General features: G+C 43.3%; 1 protein-coding gene across 7 annotated transcripts in view; it reads right to left on the bottom strand.

Annotated features, from left to right (window-relative positions):
* Positions 1 to 26,712, bottom strand: part of LOC129199234 (phospholipid-transporting ATPase FetA-like) — an 87,376-nt gene that overhangs the window by 25,712 nt on the left and 34,952 nt on the right. For 6 of the 7 annotated variants that reach the window (XM_054809369.1, XM_054809372.1, XM_054809368.1 and 3 more), the window contains 10 exons: positions 19,400 to 19,513; positions 17,034 to 17,132; positions 16,033 to 16,094; positions 14,430 to 14,502; positions 14,169 to 14,239; positions 13,063 to 13,145; positions 9,054 to 9,212; positions 7,984 to 8,072; positions 2,604 to 2,800; positions 1,267 to 1,475 (listed from right to left, as the gene is read on the bottom strand). In XM_054809369.1, coding sequence (XP_054665344.1) covers positions 1,267 to 1,475; positions 2,604 to 2,800; positions 7,984 to 8,072; positions 9,054 to 9,212; positions 13,063 to 13,145; positions 14,169 to 14,239; positions 14,430 to 14,502; positions 16,033 to 16,094; positions 17,034 to 17,132; positions 19,400 to 19,513 — 1,156 coding nt within the window. The remainder of the gene's footprint in view (positions 1 to 1,266; positions 1,476 to 2,603; positions 2,801 to 7,983; positions 8,073 to 9,053; positions 9,213 to 13,062; positions 13,146 to 14,168; positions 14,240 to 14,429; positions 14,503 to 16,032; positions 16,095 to 17,033; positions 17,133 to 19,399; positions 19,514 to 26,712) is intronic. The other variant, XM_054809373.1, reaches the window with a different exon arrangement.

The following is a 26,712-nucleotide window of genomic DNA, read 5'->3' as shown; positions in this document are numbered from 1 at the left end:
AGCAAATCCAAAGAAGTATATTCCTAGGAAGAAGCTAAGCATTTAGAAAACTATAGGCAATAGACTGTCCACCTTCTTTCCGCATATTTCCCATTCATTTCTTGAATCCACATCCTACGTCTATGTTACTGGAGACATCCACTTTGGAAAAGTCAATTGAACTGAATGAATGAACAGACTGAATATTTTTTCAAACTGATTAGCAGCACTAATGTTGGCTAGCAGAGTAGCGCTCTTTGAGATATGGTGGTCTCCAAGTATACACAAACCGAGATTTATAGGAAGGAGTGACTTCTTTTATTAGGCCAGCTGATAGCACTGAGAAAAAAATACAATCTTTCTGGCGCGCTAGTCCATCAGCAGGTCTGACACAGGCAAAACAAGCATCAGTCTACGATAAGGGGTGACTAATTTCTCTGGGGGAATCTAATGTTGTTAATCCATTAGTCAGTTTATGAATTGTTAGCACCTCTTGAGCAGTATGAAGAAAACTGCCTGGGGCCATACGATGAAGGACCCTTTTAAGTCAATGACTGTTAGGATCGAACAGAGCTAACAACTTTTGTTTCCTATTTTTTCCAACTCCCTAAAACTTTTCTCTGTTCTGGTAGGTGAAGCATGTCAGGGCTAAAGACAAATGACCAGGCCATTGACTAGGTGCCGACCGAAGGCTCAGCTACCTCAACAGGATGAGGAGAACTGCTGCTTATGACATGAGAAATTGCTGAATGTGAGAGCTAATGGTGTGAGAAGCTGACAAAATCTGCAGATAACACCATGAGGGATGGCTGATTTCACAAGCAGTTAAGAGGGAGTTATTTACGGGAGTTATGTATTATGTTTTGCAGTGTTAGCAACACCTGGGAAACCATGTCAATAATACCATAAAAGGCTGAGATTGTCTAGGCAGTGATATCAACACCACCCCCCCGCCCCCCCCCCACCCCAATTTCAGTACAGATGTAGTAAAACTGGGAACAGTGAGGAAAAAGTAATAAGGTGCAGGTTCTTTTGTTGGGACAATACTGGGGCAGAAAAAGGGAGGTAAAAGGGTGGCAAAAAAGGGAAACAAGGGACAGGAAAATGATAACAAGATATGCAAGTGATGTAATCAGGGCTGTCCAGGCAGCCCTGATGGGCAGCCCTGCACTTGCTCACTGCAGTTTCTTACAAGACACTCTCTTCTGAATGTCACATTTAGTTTCGGTGGACCAAGAGGCATATAATAGAATAAAACCCAGAGAATAAGACAAATAGATAGCATACCATAGGCTTTGCCGTTGATGGAGCACTTGTTGAAACACATGATGTTCTGAGTAAGAGTTCCTGTTTTGTCTGAGAAGATGTACTTGATCTGCCCCAGCTCTTCATTGAGTGTAGTGGTACGGGCCTGAGCCGGTGTATTATTCAGCGGATAATACATTTTACGGTCCCAATCAATGTAGAAACTGTTACCCAAGCGTATAATCTCTACACTGGAGAAGGAGAAGGTGATGGAATATTCATTAGTTTAAGGGACAAGATCTTTATCTTCAGCACCATCATTAGCGATTGCAATTAGAAGACAACTTTGAAGGCTGAGTGAGTACAGGGTGTACTCATCAGGTTGTCCTCATATGACCTGTAGTAAGCAATGCTGAAGCAAGTCCCACTGAAATGATGTTAGGTTCATAGCAAATTCCTTTCCTCTATTTATAAAACAACATCTTATAAATGTATTTGGAAAGCCACAGAAGTTTTCAGACAGAAAAGTGAGGCAGGAGCTGTGGTTTTCACTTGGCGCAGTTTGGCGAGTGGTGCTCAGATGGGGAAGGTTTCCAGCAGGGCTCTGGGCTGGGCTGAGTTGTGGGCACAGCTCCACAACAAACGAGTCATTGTGTAACTCAAAACAACCAAGGAGCCATATCAGCTTGCAGATGACATGAATTTCCACTTTGCTGCTGGTGTGACATACTGGACAGTAACGGGATTAATTCCTCATATTTACCAACACAAAAGAAAGTCTCAGTAGCAAAGCTGCCTGAAGAGTTAGGGGCAACGATAAACTATACAGGCCTACTCAGTCCACACCCCAACCTCAAGGTTTTGAGAGCATCACAGACACACTCTTTCTACCTCCTTGCCTATGTGCAATAACCAATATAGCACTACATTCTCTGGGAAGTGGCAACGTTCACTCTGCTCATATAGCATGAAGTACTATACTATGGATCCTTAACCTGATTATGCCTACTTACTTGGCAATCCACAACTCACATGAATCCTACGACCACCTCAAAGAATGTGCCTTTCACTTTGTTTGATGGGCAGTGCAAGTAAGAGAGAACAAGATGCTACCAGTAACAGGCTTCCAGTCTTACTCCTATAGCATCCTACACCTACACCTCCCCTTTAATTGAAAAATCATCCTTCCCTCTTCCAGGGCTCAATGTTGTTCCCTCTCCAACCCTGGCAAAGACCTCTGAAGGCAGCAGAAAGAAAAGCATCGCTGTGGTCATGTGTGGCCATCTACAATAGGGTTGCTTTTGTGTCTGTGTCTGTTCCCAGCTAAGGCAAAGGCTAAACTTCTAAGATGAAACATGAAAGGAGGTTCTGGCACATACCTGACGTAGAGTGAAATTGGCACCACCGTGTTTAGAATGATCACGTACGACCAGAACATGAGGAAGCCGGAGTAGGAGGCAGAGTTGACACCTTCTGCCCAGGGCAGATAGACCTGGAAGTAGTAGCCTTTATCATACTCCCAGATGCCATTGCCAATAGCCAGGATAAGACACATCAGTGCTAAAAACGCAAAGATCTGCAAAAAAAGCCCACAAATATTCCATTTTAGAAACAAGGAGTTTATTATGTACAGGTTAATCAGAAGACCCTAATGAGATTGGATTGGACAGCCTGAATCACAGGAAAATGTTCCTAGGGATGAAGGAGGAAAATCAGCAAAGTTATGACACTTTTACCTCAAGGACAAAATTACACAGTGTAGAGTCTGGCAATCTGGAATCACAAGACTTCAAACAGCTGGGGATTTAAGTCCCAAGCAGACACCTAATCCAAGGTGTTCATGGGTAGCTGGCTGCAGACCATCAAATCTTATTAGAGTTGAGTTGAACTGTGGGTCCTCAAACATCTGGCTGCATGCTTGGGAACAGAAACGACCTGGGGGACTTTACCTGGCCATTTGCTGGATGTATCATAGTTTTCCTCACCATTTCTGAAAAACTGCTAAAGATAATTTGCAATACAGAAAATCCAGCACTGTGCAGTTTGGAATTCAGCACCGGATATCATTCTGATGGTTAAGGGAGAGTTAATCACTGACTCAGAATTAATGGTTGCCTTGGTACCTGCCATCACAATCTGATTACATTTCCTTTGAGCAAACAGAAAGCAACACTAACTAGTGATGTGTATCCTTGGACTGTACAGAAGCCTGTTTCCTGAAGCCTGAAGTGACAAGGGGAACAGCAACTGGGAAGAGAATTTCAAAGTGGGACACCTTAGTGAAAACTGGGACTTGCTCAGGAACACCATTTAATAGACACTAAAACATTACATATGTCATAAAGAATTTTTGATTAAAAGAAAATAAGAACATAGTAATACAATTATGTGGAAAAGTATACAAAAAGAAGGGGAAGAAGGGAAGTTAACAGACATTAATATAAACTGCAGGGAATTACAGAACTATGAATATGTTAGAGTCATATAAAATATAAAAAAAAAGAAAACAGTAAACTCATGAACAGAGGGGTATAAAAGGCAGACATGTTCACGACAACAGTTTTCCATGAATGAAGGAAGAAGGAAGCAGAAGGAAGTATCTATCCCATATGATGCAGCAGATGGAAAAGACAGATTATCTTCTGTGACAAGGAACACTATGTAGCTAATAATAAGTATTTTCAATCCAGTGGGTCCAGGTAATTTAAAGATGAAAGCTTAGAGGGACTAGCTGAGAAATTCTCTTAACCAGTGAGGTTAATTTTTAACAACGTTTTGAAAACTGAGAAGCTCCACCACACTGAAAAATCTCCTAATACAATTCCAGCATTTGAAAGGTAGAAATGGTGATCAAGGGAAAGACAAACTGAAGTTAGTTTGACATCATTCTTGGACAAATGATAACAAAACCTGTTCTGTTGATAAGGTCTTCTCCAAACATTTGACTTAAAACAACCAACATCCTCATAAAAATGTGAAGATATGGAATCATTAGGCTGCACAACAAAGCAATTAAAAATCATCTCTTGCAAGTACTGTCATTAGGGAGGAAATTGTGCATAAGGCCACCCAGTAACAATCACATTACAACAGTAATCAACCTTTTTAAAAAACAGTAATTGAGGTACAAACATAGAAACATTGCTGGTAAAGCTGATAGTTGTATTGCTGAGGTAATCTATGAGAGGAGAAAGGGTACTTTTATGGAGTAATTTGAATCACTTGATGAAAAGTTCACATACAACCACCTTGAATTTTAGTACAAAGAAGCTGCTAAAAGGGGACTGCAGTAAGTAAAGGTGCTGGACTGAGTATCAGGGGACACATTTATTTCCCACATCAAGTAGCAGGTTTTCTATTTAATTGTGGGAGGACCAATAAATTACTCCACTTGCAAAATGGAGATGATACTGCTTGCTGGTAAGGAATGTGGTGCAGTGTTTTTAAACCTCTGTGACCAGCAGTAAAAACAGACTTCGATTTGTGCTGTTGTAAACCTCGTGACTTGATATATGAGAGGCATGACCCAGGGACAGGTAACGTCCTTTATTAAACGAATAGACATAGAGAACAGACAAGCCTGTCCATTTTTATAGATATTTCTATTGGTCAAGTAAGAGATATTACTTCTGTCTGCAGACCTTGTCTGTTATGAAAGAAATTGATTAGAAGAGCCAGCTGGCTTTTCTATCTTATCGCTGTAGTCTGAATAATTCCTCACTGCCCCACAGGTTAAAAATTGTCAGTTTGTAGAATACCACAATCCATGTAGGAAGTTCAACGTATGATTTAGCAACAGAAATACACATGGGGCAAGACAGCAGCTGAACTTTCCTATATCACAGCAGCTCTTGTCTATGACTGCACTTGCCTTATGTACATTTTGCTTTATGTGCATTTTGGATGTCAATGGTCTGATCCCTAACAGCTCAACTTGTGTGCAATAATCCTGCTTACACAGAAGTCACTAGCATGCTGTTTGCTTTGAGAGAAATGCAAAAGACCGAATCGTTAACAGCAGCCCCGGAGATTAATTTCTGTGCAGAGTAACAACTATGTGCAGGGTGTTGTAATCATAACCACAGCTCTGCAAGAGAAGGACATTAAAAACGCTGATTGTAGGCTTGTGAATGCTCGTGGGGCTTCACAGTATGAACATCTTCCCTCCCTGGGTCCTGCCCATGCGGCGCCTATGAAATGTCCTCTGCAGGACTGAGTAGGATTCGTATAAAGAGGAGGTGACTTTTGACAAATATTTCCTGTTGGACTGTGAATTAAAAAACTGTCTCGGTTTCTTTATTGGCACTTTTGAGTTCTGCTCTGGGATTTGAAGCAATAAGTTGTTCAAGAGATGACGGTGACAGCCCTATTTCTCTGAAACGTGCTCCCCCAAGCCTGCTAAAAAGTTTTGGAAGAAAAAGCATTCTTGGAGCTGGCGGGTGCGTCCTTGGTGGAGGAACATTCCCTTCTCTCTCAGATCTCTGAGAAACACTTCCAAACGTGAAAAAACAGCTATAGTTGCCATCTGGAAAGGTTCATTCCTGATTAACCATTGTTGGGACAGACCAGGGCCACATTTAACCAGGACTCCGTTGGTGAGCCCTGCTTAAACACTGCTTTGTGCCTGGAAGTTTTATGGACAATTAAGCACAAAATAGCTTTGCCGCTGTTAACATGGAACAAGTTTCATTACACTAAAAGTGACCTATTTATAGCAAGCTGTGGCGGCTTTGTATTTCCGAACTCAAGAGCGCAATACACTGCCTCTTTTTATGACCACGCTTTGTAACCTTCGACCACCCAGTGAGCTGGAAGGACCTGATGCCACATCCCCTTGGGTGTGCAAAGAGCCTGGTGCATAGGGTAGGACAGAGTTTTACTTAGACACCAAAATGTTAGATGCCTTAAAAATGTGTAAAGGAGAAAAACACACCCTTGGCTCCATCAGCGCCCAAAAACTCAGGCAGAGGCTGATGCAATCGGTTGCAACTTTCTCATTTTTTTTAAAATGGAGCCAGGAGGCAAATTCATCTCGTTTGCGTTCTTGAAGAGAGGCCAAACAGTCTGAAAGCTCTGGGTGGGACCCTTGACTTGTGAAAGGAGATTTGGCAAATCTTAATCGAACGCTAAATTCTGAGTTCCCTGTTCAGTTTTTCTCTGCTCTGTTTCTGTGCCCTGTGGATCCCCCATAGCCCTACCCCACAGCCCACCCTCCTCTCCAGCTAGAGCACAGCAGAACACAGGAAAATGTTAAGTTTTTCAAATGCTTGCAAAATTTTGAATGTAAGAGGCCCAAGTCTTGTTTGGTTTTGCTGTCCCATTAAGTGTAAGGGAAGAAAACAAGCTAATGATGGTAATTGAGATTTTCATTTGGTGAAGGTTGGTGTAAGGTTACTGAAGTCAAAGACATGTCCTTCCTGTACACAGAGCAAGGACTCAAGAGGGCTTGAAGATGACCCTGGAGTGGCTCTCTGTGCTTTGGCACTGCTTTACAGCAAATATGCACACGCAGATGTTCAGAACACTGCTTCAGAGCTCTGGGAGCTGGGCTAACCCCTGCTGCTTTGGTACAATTTCAGTCTTGCAGAGGTACAACTGGCTCTGTCCACTAACATCACCAACCCCTGGGCCCACTTAAAGAGCTTTTGGGATTCTGAGAAAAAAGCAGGAGGACAGGGTCTGTGATGAAGTGGCAAGGTTGGAGAGTGGTGCCTAGAAGCCCAAGTGCTGAGGAGGCATGAAGTCACGGAGGGCAGGGAGAGCTCAGGATAGCCTTGCTGTGATGGACAGACTGCTGTTGGATGCCTTCTCCAGGGCTTGCTGTAGCACCTGGGGATGGATTCTGGACCAAGCCTGGCTGTCAGGTTGGACTGGAGAGCAAGGGCAGGTGAGAAGAAGAGGGAAGAGTGGTCACGAGACCTTTCTGGTGTCATAAACTGAAGGTGATGCGTCACAGATGAAAAAGCATGACAAACTTGCACCCAAAGGAAAATAAAAGCCTGAAACTAAAGAGCTTTTCTTCAAGCAACATTGAATAAAGCAGTATCAGAGCGTATGTCTTCCTCTCCCGAGTGGCTTTGAACTCAGGCAGTAAAGTCTTGGGAGACTCTGTAAAAGAATCACTACCTCTGCCTGGAAGTATTTGCCATTTGTTAAAACCACTGACAAGCTTAACGCTCAAATCAGATCTGTTTTCCAATTTGAGGAGAGTGCCTGCTATATAAGATTAGTGTTCTCAAATTTCCCAGCTGCTAAAACCACCATTTTCCGAGTATTAATGAGACCATGTCTAATATTTTACCATAATGTGTTAAGTCGGAAGCTGGCATCATGTAAATTAACAAACTTAGTTACAAAGTCCTATGCAGATATCACCAGAGATGCCAAGAAATCAGGAGGAAGAGGGAGAACTGCTAATGTTTATTTAAATAGAAAATGACAAAATTACTAGGGAAAAAAAGGCATTTGAAGGCTTCAAAGTGATTCTCACCAAAAAAAAAAAAAATGCAGAGCAAGGAAGAGCAGAGCAAATGAAAAGCTCAGAGGAAAGGTCCTTAATGCTGTCAATGTAATGGCCTTGCTTTGCAAGATGGGCTGGTAGAGGAGCTCCAGAACTCAGGCTGCTAATAAGTTATTGCATAATTTTTCTTTTTATCATTAGTCATTTCTGATATTCCCTCATATGTGTGGACAAAGAGGTAGAGCATCTGGAAATGATGAATACATCTGAAGAAATGAAGACACATTAATCAGACTTACCACCAACACAAGGACATTCATGAGCCGATCAATGCTCGTCCGTTTAAAAGTTGTTTTTCCACTGTTCTGCATTAGTTTGGTGTCTGGCCCTGGAGATGAAAGAGACTTGGGAATTTTAGTAATAAAGCTTAGCAGTTCTAAAGCTGAATCCCTCTGAGGCCCCACTGTGCTTTACAGCATAAATACCCATCACAGCTTTCTTGAAGGCAGGTACATACAGTTTTTACAGTGCCGGTGGGAAACTTAAGCAGAAAAAGGTTATGTCACTTGCCTTAGATTATATGGAGAGAGTCACGTAAAGCTATTAAATCTGGATTTTGACCCTGTTCTCTTGTTTCAACAGGCAATCCTCCCTTTCAGGTTTAATTACTTTTCACAGAATACCTGATACTGCTGTGTTATTGGTGACATATTATATATCATCTCACATGTCTACAGCACTATAGAAACAATAGAAGGTCTATGCTCATAAAAAGCATAGATCTAATGGTCTACAATAATATTACTGATGATCCTGATATTCCAATAACGATTAAAATCACATAGAAATTATGTGGAATTTTTAATTGAGTACCCTTAGAGTGAACAATTTTGAACAAGCCTGGAGAGAGAAAGACTCTTATTGGCCCAGTGTGGGCCAGTAAAGGCAGATTTAATTCAGCTTTAATTCTTAAACAGATTTAATCTTTCTTATATTCTTTCTTATTGATTGATCAAGACTTCTCTCATGTACTTTGCTGCATGCATTTCTGAAATAAAAGATTACTTCTGCTTACTAAAGCACTTAATCAAGATGGAATTGGATGTTGTAATGTAGCACTTGCAATCCAGTTTTCTCTTACAGACCACTGTAAAAATTCTCAGATTAAAATCCCCTGTAATAGGCATAATTTCTAGCTGAGAGTTAAACCAAAGGATCTCATGTACCATTTTCTTTTTGTTCTTGTACCTGGTAGAAACATACTTTCCAAAGAGGAAAATATATGGTTCTTTTGTGCGTACTGGGTGTGATGTACTTCCATGCCAGCGGTGCTGTGCTCTGCAATTCACATGTCAATTTTTCTACCTACCAGCATAAATAACGAGACCAAAGCACCACTCTGTGTTCCTAATAGTACAGCCCCTCAGCAACATCTTCTCGTTGTCCAGGGCATACTTCTCTCCCCGAAGAGTAAGAGTTCCTGTGAACTTATCCAGTTTGTTATTTGGTGCCTCACATTTGACTTCACCTGTAAAAGGAAAGTAAAAACAAAAATGGAAATTTTGGCCCAGAAAGATGTCAGTCCAAACTGCATTCTCAGCTGTTCCCCAGACAGGGAGTATTTCACACTGTAACTGCAGTCCACTCCTGACCCTGTTGTTCCCATCATCCTACATTTACTGATGTTTTGGGATATTGCTCCTTCCCCATATCATGTCATAATCCAATGAACACAATGAACTTGGATTTACCCTGTTCTTTGAACATGGCAATTTTTTACTGGTAGAGTACAAAACAAAGTTTCCACAGCTTTTATGTGGGTGAGAAGAAATGTTGAACCAGCAACATACTTTTAATCCTTTCACAGCAAGTCCATAGTGGTAGGATGTCACTGGATAACTTTAGCTAAAAGTACTGACCTCATATAATTCCTATTCCATTTTCTTTAAAAATGCAGGAGCCCAAGCGAGAAAAATCATAGCCTGAAGGCTACAAAAGAGTAATTAAGTGAGGTGTCTTTGTTCACTGTTTTTTAATTTCATCTGTTTTATAACTTAAGTCCCAGTGACACATGAGAAAAGATAGTGCTACCTTCTTTGGCCATGCAGCTGACACTGTAAGTGATTGGAGAGCCTGTTTCTGTTTCTACGCTTAATATTTATTTCTTGTAATAAAATGTGTTCACACAAAACTGTAAACACAGATACTTCAGTATAAAAATGATTACTTAAATCAACGTTTGCACCTGACATTTAAAGATTCAAAGCAAAGCCCTGTGGATGTACTGAAAAGAACTGGAAAATACAAATGCGCCTTATTGAAAGGGAATCCAAGAGTTCAGTCTGTTCAGTTAATCAGCAGGAACGTTCAAGTTGTTTTGATTGCAGGCTGCAAATATCTACATAAGGACTAGCATTTTCAGAGAATACAGCTTTCAGCAGTACTCAGACAAAACACACCAGGCTCAAGAGACTGGGAACAAAAGCCAGAGAAGTCCAGAAGAAAAGTACAGCTTTAAGTATTGTGGTAGTCTCCACCACCACAAATTTTAAAATCAAGAATTGACGTTCTTTTCATAGAAAAGTAGCTCTACTCTAGGGCAGGCAAATCATCAGACTTAAAAGATGGATCGATTAGGAAATTCTGTGACACATGTGACATTAGAGCTCATACTAATAACTATGCTGATCTTCTATTTTATCAGCTGGTTAACCCAAGAACAATCAGACCCATACTCCATCACTTCTAAAAGTCTACAGTAACCAGATCTGCCTCACTGCAGCCCTTGCAACCTCTTGCAAAGCACAAAGAAAACGGAGGCTTTGCAGCGCAACCTGGAACATAGCACAACGAGACTTTGGTGAACGAAACCTAGGGCATGATCCCCCACCAGAAGACTGTGCCTCTCCTCGTGCCAGCTGTGGGACAATGCTCGTGTGACTACCTTGTGTGTCAACATCCACATCTGCCTTCCAGTAAGCAGGTGGGTCTGCGTTACTGATATGCTGATTTTGAGATCAGAAGAGAGTCATCCAAATTAGACCAATCACAAAAAAGTGAGAAGCTCTAGAGATTCACCCAATATACCTGCGCTGACCCCAGTAACTGTGCAGCTGAAGATACCTCAGCAAGGCTCCATGCCTCCCGTCTCCTCCTCCCATTAACAGCAAGATGATACCTGAAAGCATTTCACCTGAAAGAGTTAAATACTGCCAAGTCTACATGTGATAAGTAGTAGATAACCAAAAAGTATTGTTTCCTTTGTCATCTCCCAGTTCCCCAAACCAAATAAAGAAGTTCAGTGTTTTGCAAGCATCTTCCTTATCTGAACCATCGGGATGTCAACAAACATCATAACTCACATTAAGCATTCCACTGAGTGCCTGTATTAGCTGTTCAACCCTTTCCTCTTTTCCTGTCTTAAGAAGTAATTAGATAAAAGGTTACATAAATATTTAAATACTTGTACAGAGGTTTGCTGGGGAAATGCAAGGTTGCGTCTGATTCCAGGACCTCTTCCCAGTACTCTGCCAAATATAAATAATCCTGGGAAACATCTTATTCATTTTAAGTATTGCAAAGAGGCCACTTTTATTTACAACATAAGTAAAACAGAGATTTAAAGAACAAATAAATGCTTGATAGAAAATGTTTTCATTTTCCAAAATATTTCAAAACATTTTTTTAATTATGGAGTTTCAAGGATGCAGTATCCTTATATAAGCATTACACAGAAAATGCTTGAAAAATTATTTAAGGTAAAGATTTTGCTTCCAAATTGATACATGTTGCAGCCTCTTCAGGAAAATAATTAAGGCATGCCACTCTGACTATTAATATAAAGAATCTAACTGCACCTGTAAAAACAAATTTCTCAAGACCTAAACCACTCAGAACCTCAGCCATCACTTCAGAGAAATCTTGATGTACTGAGCAGACACTCAGCTGAGACCACACACATTATTGCATAAAACCTCAATGTAGAAAGTGAAAGAAAAGCCGATGCCTTTGGATGACTCTACCAGAGACAGTCTCGGCTATGCTCTCTGCCATGTCCACACCATTTCTCCTGGAATCATCTAGTTATTTTGAAGAGATTTTGTTTAGATTATTTTTCTTCTTTATCTAAAACTATTTGCTGAGAGCCTGCAGTCCTTGAGAAATTCCAAGGACAGCAGCACTCATTCCACCCCTTTCCATACTGACTCTTCCCATAATCCTGCCCTTGTACCTAAGCCAGCAGGGCACTGCGGAGCATGACTAACACCACTTGGTCTGTTCCTCCATCCTCTCTCTGCAGACAGATGATGTGTGAGCATGGACTATCCTGGTTTTGAAAGCTCTGGCTCCTTTCTGTGTATGTGCTGCTACATACTGCCTGGTACCCAGTGACAGGATGTGTGAGAGTGGTTCAAAGCTGCACCAGGGGAGGTTCAGACTGGACATTAGGAAGAATTTCTGTACCGAGAGGGTGGTCAAACACTGGCACAGGGTCCCTAGAGAGGTGGTCGATGCCCCAAGCCTGTCCATGTTCAAGAGGCATTTGGACAATGCCCTTAACACCATGCTTTAACTTTTGGTCAGCCCTGAAATAGTCAGGCAGGTGGACTAGGTGAGCGTTGTAGGTCCCTTTCAACTAAAATGGTCCTGTCCTGTCCTGTCATGTTCTATTCTATGCCATTCCATTCCATTCCATTCTATATTTGACACACAAAACAGTGCTAAGAAAAGACACATTGGTTGTTAACCATATCTGCACTGCTTGTCTTTAAATATTTTAAAATGCAGTCTTTATTGTGGCATCAAGAGGAGATAAATGCTGGCATGGCAAGGCTTCAGGCTGGGAAGTAGTCACCTGTCCTGTGTGCACAGTTAGCCCTCAGGTCTGCACGGCGTCTGGAAAATGCTGCTGCTCAGAACCTAAATGGAATCGATGCATCAGCATTGCTGCATCAATGTAAAAGTGCAGTGTGAAGATATTTTGAGATCAGAACTAAGCATGCAGATCTGGGAAAGCAGTTTCTGCTATGCAATTACACAAACTCTTGTATTAAAGTTCAAGGTGGGTAGTCTCAACATGTACAGAGAGATGCTAAAGAAAAGTGTGCGTCCAGAAGGAGAGTTCCCACCAGCGCAGTTTCAGGTTATAGCCATGCAAGGTGCCGAGACCTGCAAGTGAAGGGGTATCTCTGTCTCTGTAAATGCTGTTGATACCTGTTGTACAGACTGCAATGCACCCATTCCAATTTCCTGCTGCTGCATCCAGAGACCTCCCAGCAGGGAGCGGGGAACAGCCGGGAAGCCAGACTCCCAGGCACTCTCTGGACTCTGGTGTTTGGGCAAATGTTTTGGAAAGTGAGTTTTCCACATAGACTCACCATTGAACTCTGTCAGTTTCTGAAGATCTTCTCCAAGCTCTGCAGTGACTGTCAGTGCCTGCTTCACCTTCAGGTTTGTTTCACTGTAACAAATAGCATGAGTCAAAAATATGAACTGAAAGTCATATGTGAACTGAAAGCTCTCCCTGAAAGTCACTTCTGTTCTTGAGGACACTCTTCTTCCTTAGACATCTGACAGACCATGCCATCATGTGCCTTTTTTACCTGGCTGAAGTGTATAGTTGTCTCTTTCAGTTGCAAAGTCAGGAGGCCAGAGGAATTCTGGCCATAGTACGACGGTACCAAAGAAGGTGAGGTGGCTCTGTCTTACTTATTTCTTCCACGAAATGCAAGACCAGGCATCTCAGCTACCCGAACAGCTCACAGTCTGTCCTGCCACTCATCCCACACTGAACCCTGAAGTATCTGAGCATATAGAAGAGCTCTGGATCTTCTCCCGTGGTATTCTGGTCCTAAAGCGTACTCTAGTCCTGGGACTACCTAGGTGGGGAGTTTGAAATCCAATGTCAAAGAAACACTGCATTTGTTCAGGGCCTCCTAAAAGCATTCCCTGGCACTTATGTGTACGGGAACTACAAGCTCATTGTCAGCAGAAATCAAACAGGGAAAGCCCAGAGTGCTGTCTGTAGGGTCTTGGGAGAGACATGAATACTTCATTGCTCTGGTCTTGCTTAGTCCTTCTAGCTGATGCTAGCTCCAGGCAATACAGAAAAGATAATGCAAATTGGGTCATAAAGATGCGGTCAGATCCAGTTTATTCTAGTTAATACAAATTTTGCATCCTTCTGACTTGTGGCCAGTTGTGCCCTGGAGTAAGCAACATTTGAAAGCCTTTGCAGTATGCATGCATTAATATGATGGTATAGCAGTTCTAAGGAGATTACTGGAGCTACTCATTGTGATTATGTCATCCAGATAATCTGGCTAAGAGAAAAGACTGAGATACCTACCCAAAGTTTATTCTACGTATTGGGAAACTTGCTACAAAAGCTATTGCAGATATGCTTGCAGCACCCTGGGTCACCAAAGAAGATTTGGCCTTGCACTGGCAGCAGTGATTGCACCTGAGGGCCAGGCTCACTCACCCGTCCAGTTCAGCTGTCTCGATGTACGTCAGGCTGTGCGGCTCGCTGCTCGACAGTAACAGTAGATCGGCCTGAACACGGACAGACAGACTTGGCATGAGTACACACAGTCAGAGGGCATGGCACCACGATGTTACTTGTGGTTTCTGCACACTGCAGGTCTCTGAGGCAGTTATCATCACTACTGACTAATTTGCATGTGAATGATAAGAGTAATTACAGAGACTAACTGTGAGCAGGATGGAGAGAAACTGTACTCACCGTCACAAAGTTGTTGTTTTCTAGTTTTATTATATCCCCCACTTGGATATTCATCCATTTTTCGTCCTTTAACCTGCAAGAAAACTCTTAGTAAGCAGGCACATAAAGCAAATACCACTTGGCTGAGTAGGATACTCCGCTCTGCTCCTGAAGCCAGACTGTAGGTGCCATCAGGTAAAATGGAGCAGGGTGTGCCAAGGTGTGGCCTGATCCATACTCAGCTAAGGGACCACCACAATACTTAAAAAGCAGCAACGGTGGTTGGGATGGCCCATGCAGGGCTGAGACCAATCCCCACAACAGCAGCAAGTCCACGTGCACTGTCCTTCTGCCTGGACTGATTACTCCCTTCCTTCTCCTAAAGGGCCACGTTGTCTCAGAAAAAACCTCTACTTTGTGTAACAGACTTCCCAAACATCTGGGAAAATTACCAGTTGTGTTAGTTTTTCTAAGTGGTATTAAGGGCCAGAGCAGCAGATCTGGTTCTGTGTGGGCCTGGCTGTCAGGAAGGTCAATGGATGTGCTTTGGCTGTCCATGTACCTACTTAAGCCCACGTCTGCAGTGGCCTTCACAGCACTAAGCAAGATGTGCATGCAGACAGCCAGCTAACCTGCAAGCACTAATGTAACCAAGTCATGATAGCTGTATTGCAAAATCTAGAGGTGAGAAATATCAAGAGCTATGTCAAAACAGGACTGGGTATTCGAGCTTGAGTTCAGCTCAGGCTTGCTTTTTCAATGTTGGTTGGAGTTGGGCAGAACCTATGGTGTCCAGTTTTTGAACAAAGGCAAAATATTAGAAAATTTCTATTTCAATGTATCTTTCCTAGACACAGTAACTAATTCACAGTAAACTAAGAAGCTGGTTTACTTAGCAGAAAGCACAAAAAGTCCGTTCCTATTCTTCACTTTCCAGTTATATTTTTAACTGTTTGATCATCTGTTGGAGCTTACACAACAAACTGCTATCTATAGTACGGAGAAAAAAGTCATGAGAGACTTCACAGCTGTCTACAGCTGTGTCCTATGCACAGCTGGACTCCATGGAACTGCAAAAGCCAAAGTCTCTGCTGTTTTTTCTGCAGGAAAGAACAGTGCTAGCAGTACAAAGTCCAAAGCACACAGCTGAAATGTTTTGAGTACATCTAAGTCAGAAGTGCTACACACGCGCAAAGTATTATGATGTGTGAGGAAGCTGTTCCTGCTTCTTAATTTAAAATAACTTGCTGATAATGTCTAGTTTTGCTTAATGCAGAAATAAATGCTATGAACATAAATGGACATGGGAAGATAACCTTGCTCCTTACTTCTAGGGTAAGGAGTGAAATGATACAATACTCTCAAAGTATCACTTATTTAAATGTGTATATATATCCAGGAACAGAAAGCATTTACTTTTTGTCAGTGCAAGATCACAGCCATAATGTCTGCACTGATTGCGGTATTGTGTCTTGGGTTCATTAATCAGACACAGTCCAGAACTGCACTGTGAACTAATGGTGTGAAAGACAATTCAATTTTAAATTAGGATCACACAGAAAAAGAAAATTATTAAAAATAAAATGCTCTTCCCAGTCAAAATTACAAAAGAAAAAGGACTTACATGCCATTGATCAGGACCTGGACCGGGCGGTTGTTGACGTGTTTGTCACTTTTGTGTCGATTCTGAAAAGTTGATCAGTACGTTAAAAGGCACGTCCAGGAAACCAAGCACACAAGAGCTGTAGGTAGTTCATTCACATTTTACATTTTCACCCAGCTGGCAGAATGGGTCAGGCAGATTAGAGTCACAACTGAGTCACAGTCAAGCCCATGTGTACACTAGCAATGGACTGCAAAGAGCAACAGGCAACACGGGGCTTGCTCTTGAGGGAAGGAGAAGGCTAGAGCCTTATATGTCACTTAGCACAGTCCTGACTCAACCGGTGTTCGTCCTGCCCATCAGTTTTGTAAGCTAAGTGCCCAGAGAAATCCATTCCTCTGCTCTGACATGAAAAGTAGCCACAGATGTTCTGGCATTGCTCACTGGGAGAGCACCTCGCTACCTCTCACCTGCCTACTTGGAAAGTTGTACCAAGTCTCCAAGAGCATCAGAATTATTTAATAATGGGAGAAAATCAGATGCTAAACTCTGCTTTAACATCACCCCATGAAGTCAATGGGACTTTGACCATTAGCTCTGATGGGAGCAGACTTTGGCCAAAGCTGTGCAAGTTTGAAAAATCACACACAAGTTGTATGCTTACTTCCTCCCAAATATTTTTTCTGCCTACATTGCAGCTAGATGGCAGAGGATGAGTTCTCCAAAGTGGAAGCCTAAAAATAGACTTCTGTGCATGCCACCAGACATACCTATTGATGACCACTGCTGAGCAGTTTCAGAGTAAGTCAATGGAGCTGCTGGGCTACTCAGCATTTTGGAAATTCTGGCTCCTTTTTAGGTAATGAACCATAGATTTGGGGATCTAATTTCAGATCCCATCTTGGCCACAGACCAGTTCTCCAACTGCCTGCCACTGGCTGTGTTTAAGTGATTTGCTTTAGTCATTACGCTGAAGAATCACAGGCAAGCTCCAAAGTACAGGTCCACAATACAGATCTTACAAAATCATCGATGGCATCCTTGACTCCCGATACAGCCAGCACCAGCACTAGGGGCACCACTGTTGTAAACCAGGCCAGCGAGGAAATCTGAGGAATCAACTGTGGGAGGAAAAGATCCGAGTTGAGAAATTTCCTGCCAGTTCAGCAAACAGATGGAAGCAAAACACTGTTTTCTGTGGAAGCTGCAGATAACATTTTTCTATGATACCTGAATGCAAAATAAAGACAGAAATGCAGCTCTGTCACTTACATGTGACCCCACAAAGGTGGGACATCCAGGGAACACACACTTTGCTTACAAAAGAAGCTGTAATTTAGGATATAAGCATGGAGCTGTCAGGAAGTACTGACAATGTTGTTTGTAACATTAGGATTGTGAAGTCCCCAGTGGATTTCTCTGGAGGCATTGGCATGGGCAAGCCTGCTGTGAGGGACCCAGAGATATCTGAGCAAGGCCTGCTGTGCAGAGCCTTCAAATGCTTCTATTTTTTGTTTCAGTAACTCTTCACATTTTGCTAAAGTAAACTTCATATCAATAAAAAACACACAGCTGTTGCCAGGGCTGACCATGCTCTTCCAAGATAAACAGCCATTTTTGTTTCCCACATCTTTATAGTGAGAGGACCCAACAGTTGAAGGTGACTCTGTCATGCCTTCAGTGATGCAGAGAAGGATGTCTTACCCCAGCATAGTTCTCCCCTTCCTCTAGAAGAATAGCAGTAATGATGGAAGCAATGTGATACCAGCATCACTGTGTCCTTCAGATTGGATTTGGGCAGTGTCAACTCCATGCGCATCATCAAGTCAACATTTATGCCACTAAAGCAGCTGAATAAGGATGGAGAGCTGCTCTTTGGGAGTGCTCCTTTCGCTGCACTGTCACAACCCAGATCCTGCAGGCACCACCAAATCCAGCCAGGAGGAATGACGTTTAAAGGCAAGCACAGCCCTGCTCAGCTGTGGAGGCTGCGGAGGCACGTAACTACTACCTCCTGTCCTACTGGGCTGTGCCAAAGGAGCGGGGATGCAGAGGCCCCACAGCCTACCCATCACATCCACTCTTGATGCAGGAAGAGATACTCCCAGTGCTACAGGAATGGAGTGAGTGGGCAGAAGAGGGGAAAAATTAAATGGGGGAATACTTAAATGTAAAAGACTAATGCCTGCCATCTTTAGCCTACCTTGATGCAGGGAGCAGAAAAAGCTGTATGCTTTTATACACAGGTGCTCCTAGATGGTTCAGCAAAAGACACAGCGGAATAACTTAAGGCAAATTGTTTGAAATACTATGAATTTGATAGACAAACAGCTAGAGTGCAGTACAACAACACAGGAGGAGTGCTGTCAGCTCAGCTGAAAAGGCACTTTCACTAATGTCTTGAAAAATACAAGTGGGCTGAAATTTCCCAAATGCATTCCCTGTAAATAGGCAAAGAAGATTGTATGTATGTAGTTTGTTACAGGCCTAACAAAGTTTTGCCTATGCTTTTTTGAGCTGAAATTGAAAAACAGCATTTGAAAGAGGTGATGTTACAAACTTGTGTGCACTGAAATGATCATATTTAAAATAGCATACTCAAAACATAATAAAAATTATACCCTTTTTTTTGATAACTTGTATTCCAGTATGACTCAGGAACAAAAGAGTACACTGCATTTATCCATATTCTAGCAAAGTGCAAAGGGGCAGAAATCCTGACACCAATTTCTCCGGTGCGTTCAGCTTTCAGAGAGAGTAGTATTACCAACAGTGATGGGCAAAGTGCAACTCAATGCTGTTACGAGCCACGGGGTTCAGCAGTGTTGCTGGTGTCTGATACGCTCCATATTAGACACCTTCCTCACCCTGCTGAGCAGGAAGCAGCAATATTCAGCTTTATGCAAACTAGCTCCAACCTTGAGCCTTCCTGATGTTAACTACTTCCTTCCCAGGGAAACAGTACAAGTTACAAATTTGTTCTTCTTGCTCTTTCCTTTGAGGCTGCCAATGGAATTTGCCTTTAAACCTATGGATAAGAGACAACTTCCCTTTTGTACTACAGGAGGAATAAGTAATGCAAATCTGAGGACAGCCAAGAGCACTCAGATATAGACACAAAGGGGTAGTAGGACAGGACATGAAAAAGGTACACAATCTGTTGAAACCTTTAATTAAATTTTTTCTTCATTTAGTTCAAACGCTCATATCCAAAAGTAAGAGAGCAAACTGCTTTTTTTCTGCCCTACTTTCTATCTACTTTAAGGTTTTACTGAGAAGCCAATTCACAAGAGGAATATAGCTTGCTCTTTATGACAACTATCAATACATAGACCAGCTTTGATAACAGACAACGCAATCTGCTATAAACAGCACAGTGAATTCATACCTGCAAAATCAGCAAGAAAAGAAAGTAAGCATTAGCTATTCGCTGAAACTGTTCAAACAGGTTGAGAGGCAGGAAAGTGAAGAAGTTGTACTTCGATGTTTTAATTGAATTGTTCTGTAGGGAAAAAAGGAAAATAAATAGGATTGGTAAAACAGGAAACAAAATTACTGCACAACCCATTTCAACTGTGTTTTTACTTGCTTATATTTAGCAATAGCATTGTTTCCAACAGCAGCTCAAAAACCATTTCCTTTCCCCCCCTCCCCGCCCCAATCATGCCGAGCCTGGATAAACAGACAGAATTCCTCTCAGAACTGGTGAAAATATGATGCTCAGTTTATGCCAGTGCAACTGCAGGTAGATGCAGGTATATGAGACACATCTTCCCTTTATTACTAGTCTTCCTACTTACATGATGCAAAAATAGAATTAAAAACTGTAACCAGAACACAACAATTTCACTGGCAGCATCTACAAAGCAGTGTCAGAAAACACATGCTAGGTCAGTTACTTATAACTTGTCTGAGAGTTTGAAGCACCATTCGGCTGGACAACCCCACAGGAGCTATAGGTCCTCCCAGGAGCAGAACATGACATTATTATTTGATGTCCAAGTGGAGATCAGTGACAACTGGCATTCCTCAGGGCTTGGTATTGGGACTGGCGCTGTTTAACATCTTCAACACCCTCAGCAAATTTGCTGATGACACCAAGCTGTGTGGTGCAGTCAACATGCTGGAGGGAAGGGATGCCATCCAGAGGGACCTTGACAAGTTGGAGGGGTGGGCCCACACAAACTGCATGAAGTTCAACAAGGCCAAGTGCAAGGTCCTGCACGTGGGTCGGCGCAATCCCAAGCACAACTACAGGCTGGGCAGAAAATGGATTGAAAGCAGCCCTGAGGAGAAGGACTTGGGGATGTTGGTGGATGAGAAGCTCAACATGACCCGACAATGTGTGCTTGCAGCCCAGAAAGCCAACCATGTCCTGGGCTGCATCAAAAGAGGTGTGACCAGCAGGTCAAGGGAGGTGATCCTGCCCCTCTACTCCACTCTGGTGAGACCCCACCTGGAGCTCTGCGTCCAGCTCTGGGGTCCCCAGTACAAGATGGACATGGAGCTGTTGGAGTGAGTCCAGAGGAGGCCATGAAGCTGATCAGAGGGCTGGAGCACCTCTCCTATGAGGACAGGCTGAGAGAGTTGGGGTTGTTCAGCCTGGAGACGAGAAGGATCCAGGGAGACCTTATAGCACCTTCCAATACCTAAAGGTGCCTACAGGAAAGCTGGAGAAGGACTGTTTATGAGGGAGTGTAGTGACAGGACAAGGGGTAATGGGTTTAAACTAAAAGAGGGTAGATTTAGATTAGATATGAGGAAGCAATTCTTTACTGTGAGGGTGGTGAGGCCCTGGCACAGGTTGCCCAGAGAAGCTGTGGAGGCCCCATCCCTGGAAGTGTTTAAGACCAGGCTGGATGGGGCTTTGGGCAACGTGGTCTAGTGGAGGGTGTCCCTGCCCATGGCAGGGGGGTTGGAACTAGATGATCTTTGAGGTCCTTTCCAACCCAAACCATTCTGTGATTCTATGATTATTTTCAGTTGATTCAGCAGTTTCCCAACTCAGCAACTTGGAGAGGTGGCTTGTTTCTATTCCACAAAAATCTGTTGAATGTGGTGGTGTGCAAACACCCGCTAATACAAGAACTCCCCATTTCAGTAAGCAAGTTGCAGTTTTGTTCCCTATTTCCAGTTTCCTTTTCTAATTGCAGACGGCCCCTCCAGCCACAAGCAATGGCTGCTCCCCTATCTGTCTTCTTCAAATCAGAGAAAGTCCCAAGCCCTAGATTACAGAACTACATATTTTCTTCCCTGAAGATCAGAGCACTCTGGTCCAGTTCTTGCCACCTGAAAGACAGGCTCAATCCATCATACTGAGTCTACCAGCTTGGGCTTTCCCTTCAGTTTTCAGGTGAGTTAGGCTTTCTTTTCATGTGAAGTTTAGCAAGCACTCATCCAGGTTTAGTCCTGGAAGCATGTATGCCATCTGTTGCATCTAAAATTCCCCCCTAGAAGCTCTCCAGAAGATGCCTATTAACCCCCTCCCAGGGAACCCAGGGTATAACAGCACAAGGAGGCAGATATGACACAGCGCACCCTGATTCAGTAATAGATTTGCTAGTTCAATGGAAGAGAAAATGGTGATTGTAGTATTCTAACAGCCTTTAGCCATTAGCCATTGCTAAGCTGGTGGAAGGACAGGAGCTACTAAGTATGAATCACAGGCCACTTCCAATCCATGCATTAATCCAGGATCTCAACATTTAAACTGACACACATCACCATGTTTCCACCATTAAGCAAATTATTTAAGAGTACCACCGTACGGTGTGTATGGGAGAAGCTACTGCATTTTAGGCAGTTACTGGATTTTGCTATGTCCAGACACAAAATACAGCAACGTTCTCAAGCACTAACTTCATGGTTTATACCTTATACAAGCCAATGAATAAGTCACTAAAAGAGCAGAGATGGAAACGCCCTTCATGGAAGAGCTAGCCAAATCCTCCCGCTGATTGCACTCCATCAAGAAAAGATGCTTATCAGTGATCATCATATAAACAATATTGCCTGTATCCTGGCATCATGTAGCCATCTCCAGGTGTGGTTAACTCTGTGATCTCAATGTCATGACACATAGTTAAATTTGGTTTATTTCAAAATTCTTCACCATAGGATGTGTGCTGCACGCAGGCCCCATGGACACTGCTAAAACAGAGGCAAATGGAGTAGCAGTAACCTCTGCAAACCCAACATACAGAGAACTAAATTGCTTGACAAGTCTGTGTCCACCAGACACAGAATCTGGCAGATTTTTTAATAAAAAATCTAGATCTAAAGATGCTCCCTGTCCACTTATCTAAAGAAAAATATGACAGCCACTTATTTAAAAAAAGAGAAGACAGTAGCTGCAGGAAAAGTAAGTACAAGGGACCCCAACTTTGTGCGTCAACAGATTTCAGAGGGTGACATACAACATGGGAAAAACTACTCAGTAAACACTCAGATAAAGTTTATAGATTGTTGCCTGCAAAAATCTCAGAGGGGGATAAGAAAAGAATGGGAGTGGTTTATTTCAATTCCTGCCTTCTATTTCTGTTCATTAATTACGTCAGGAAAACCACTGAATGAACCAGAGCCATTCATTTTGTTTCCTATTGCTATTAGGCATGGTAAAAACCCCAGACATAACAGTTTCGAAACGCTTAACTGCAGGAATCTGGACATCCAATATTTTCTCCATAGAGGATAGTGATATTGTTTGACACACACTGCCTTTTGGGACACTGGGACACTACAGATCTCAGGGTAAGGACAGGGAGTATTACAGTGGATCTCCTCAATATTCTAGAATCTATAATTAAAACTAAGAACCAGAAAAAAAATAATTTTTCATAATCAGTATGAATATTTCTAATTCAACAAGTAACTTGTTCATGGCCCTCAGGGGCTAAAGTAATAACAATATTAAATGATAAAAACACACTAGGGAAAACTTTAGCCTTTCCCATTCAATGCTCTGCATTCCCATATCACAGACACAGTTGAAGCTCTGTGCAAGATATCATTTCTGTTTTCATGCAATACGCCAGGGTTGCATGCTTTTACAGCTTGGGCTCTTGGTTGACTAAAGGGAAATCTCAGTTGGCCTCTGATCCTGATCGTATCCTACTCCGTGATGCTTAACACCATCACACCCTGTCGCTCCTTTAGAACTGCACCACAACCTGACTCTGGGGTGGGAGGGGTACTACAGGAACCCGCAGCACCGCAGTGTGTTAAACAGTCTATACGCAGCCATCATTTTATAAGCAATGCCTCTAATGCATCATCTGCCTTACCTCCCCCATGCTCTGTCTTCAGTGAAGGAGACTCCCATATGGGAAAAGTGATGGAGAGGAAATATCTTTGAAGGAGCAATTAAGTATTAAGAGGCCTTACAGGAACTTCTGGTTCTCCTACAGATTTGTAAAAATCAAACATCTATGAAAAGCAGCTCCATGGGCCAAACATAAAGATGGGAATTGGGAGCTTTACACTTACTCCCTGATCTGCCCTAGACTTCTCGTTGACTGTGGGCAGACCCTGCATGCACCTGTGTCCTAATGAACAGGCTTGAGCACAGTTACCCACCGTCAGCCTCAAGCTCTCCAGATGCGAAGCTTGACATGAGAGCAACGTTCTCTGTGGGTGAGGGATTATTCTCATCTGCTCTTTTCAGGGGCTAGATTCACACCTCCTGGAGGTGTGACTCCACCAAAATGCTGTCCCTAAGAATAGTGCTCATCGCGCCACAGTTACACAAGTCCAGATCTGGTGGATGAGCTGTTGCTTTGGGGGTGTTTTCAGAAGCCTGCCTGTGACGTCCATCCACAGGCAAACACTCAGCAGATGGCTCCTACCTTTGTTCGCTGAGCAAACAAATCATCTCCTCGCCATAAAAGTCACTGGAAATAAGAGACTGCTGGTTTTGTGGCTATATTACAGGAGCTAAAGGGTGATACCCAGAAAAGGCAGAGTATGGCAGGGTATTGACCATCTGAATTTATAGCCCTGGCTCAGTGACATATTAGTTTCCAGCAGCTAGACGACCCGGCCCAGAGCAAATTTTAGCAAAACCTTGGTGATCCCACAGGGAGGTGTTGTGCCATGACACCTGGCAATTTCACTGGTACCTGTGTAGCACAAGGTACAGACCGATGAAGCAGCTGAGAGGCAGAAACAGCTTTCCCAGGTGCTTTGATCCAGCCTTGCAAGGAGGCGGCGGGAGTGCAATTCAACAGCACTTTGTTTAGCTGCAGCAATGCAATTTGAAAGCACGCAGATGCCATATACAGAAATGCAACTGTAGGGCTGTGAATGTGCTCAAGGACGTATTTAATAAACTCATGTAGCAGGGCATGTGGTGCCACAGAGTCTTCGTTTTCACAGGAAGTACAGAATAGTCAGACCAGGTCAGTTTTAAGCCTACCGAGTTCACTGCCTTATTCCTGACAGCAGGCAGCAACCCCAACTCAACAGAAGACTGAGAAAAGCCAACTGGATGCCGATGGGGTTCATCTGGTCCCTGTAAAGATCTCATCTTGACTCTCAGAAGTAAAACACTGGCCAAACACCAGAAATAAAAAGATCTGTATCCAACCCACAATCCTCTTTCTTTTGGTTTTTGGTCCCCCCCCTTCCTTATTTTTTCCTCTTTTTAAAGACCTTTTGAATTTCTTACATATGTAACCCCTTGATCCCCTCTTGGCAGCAATAATGAAGCGAGTTCCAGGATCCCATCACACATTGGGTACTCCAGGAAAATCTCTAGAAAAATGTGGTCACTGGTTGTGTTTTCCTATGCTGTTCCTTCTGCCTGGTGTGATCCTGTTACAGAGCAGTTAATCATCACTGTGGTGAGTGTCCTCATTGTGGTTGTGCTGAGGAGGACATGGAGGCAGATGGAGGTGGCATGGCTTGACGACCTCTCACCATCCCTCACGGACAGGCCAAGTACAGGATCTAAAGGTCTTGTCTCTTGGTGATCTCCTTTGACTACACTGCCTTCTCCTCTTGCTCAGCTCACTACCTGAAGCTGCTGCCAAGCAGGGAGAAGTGAAAGGGAGGGCAGAGCACTGCCAGGTGGTGCAAAGAAGGAAAACTCCAAACCACCGTACCCTGTTCATTAAGGTCTCGCACAACCACACTCTCAGTCTCCATGAGGTAAAGCTAAGATGAAGAGTGGATGGCTTGGTCAAAAGGAGTCTATGGACTTCACAGCAGCTCACGTCTGGCACAGCTCAACCTTTCTGTGCTTGTCAGGGCCCTAATATGCCTTAAGGACCTTGAACTCACCTGGCGTCTCCATCCACAAGCCCTGTCCGGGGCTCAGGATCTCACTTAAGCCCAGCCACGGGCCTTCAGTCCTTGCTTGAGCTACACTGTAGGAGTACCAGTCTCCAGCCTGACATCTGTCCTAGTTTCCCAGATGGACCTATCCAGCTCTGCCTCCCGGATGGACCTTGGACCTACAGTGTAGTCTTGTCTTCAGCCCTGTGTCCCATTGCTCCTGACTGGACTCCTTAGATAGATCCTGGACCTCATTCATCACATCCCCTTGTCTGGGTTGGTCAGGATGGGCCCCATTACTAGCATCCTGCCCTGTCTCCTCTGACCAGATGCTGCAGGACTGCAGCCTGGTCAGTGAGGGCATTGCCTGTGCTGGGGTCACCCTCAGCATCCCCTCTCGTAGGGCAGCCCTGCTCTAGCTGATACATGACAGTGCCTCAGCAGGTCTTTGGATGAATCCAGCTAACACCTTCCTAAATGCAGAAGGAACAGTGCAGGTGGCTGCTGTAGCTATTCCTTCAGGGGCTACTCAGACCACTTTTCAGATAATCAGACAACACTGCCTTCAGCTTTGAGTGTGATGAACACTGGGAAAGATTTGCAGCTTGAGACGGGAAGAGAGGGCAGCCATTGTCACCATCCTGACCACACTGACAAGGTCCTTGAGGATAACCTACCAGGTAACCTTCTCAGGTCAAAGCACACAAGCGGAGGAGGTGGAGCAGAGTGTGAGCCCACTTCCGGAGCTCCTTGCTCTCTGATTAAATTTCAAAGAGATAAGAACCCAACTGCCGATCCAGCCCAGGACAATGTTTATTGGCCATAGGAAGTTATATACATCCCTCATATTTCACTAGAGAATTCACCAGGTGACCAGGGAGAACAAAAGCAGAGTGCAAGCAGCCCCCTCACTGCTGGTCCTGCAGAAAGGATACTGGTTTGACCCTAGATCCTGATCCAAGATGAAATTTGTCATTGACTCATGGGCCCTGCATTTCCTCTCCTATTGTCTGAAAGCCAATTTCAAAGTTGTTTTTGCAGCCCTTCATGACGTCCCAGTTCAGCTGCACTAAATTCCAATGTGAAAGCAAAGAAATAAAAGGGATCAGAGAGAACATTAAAAACCTTCAGAAGAGATTTTCTTCTCCAGAGTGTTGACAGTCAGAAAGCCCATCATGGTGGACCCACACAGGGCAGTCCCCTCTGCAACCAGATTGAATTGCCTCAGATAAGAACCTTGACTAAAGTCTTCAAATCTTGCTGGACCACATCTTGCACCTTGCGTTTCACTTTATTTCAGTCTTTACATAGGCAAATCTCTTACTGAAGTCAGGAAGGATCTTCCTGTCTGAAGTGTGAATAAACATGGGATTAGGACTTGACTTTTCATTTTTACTGACCTATATTGAGTCCGTTTTTGTGCTGCAC

This window comes from Grus americana, chromosome Z (assembly GCF_028858705.1).
Source record: "Grus americana isolate bGruAme1 chromosome Z, bGruAme1.mat, whole genome shotgun sequence".
NCBI classification, from domain to species: domain Eukaryota; kingdom Metazoa; phylum Chordata; class Aves; order Gruiformes; family Gruidae; genus Grus; species Grus americana.
This window is presented reverse-complemented; position numbering and strand designations above follow the sequence as displayed.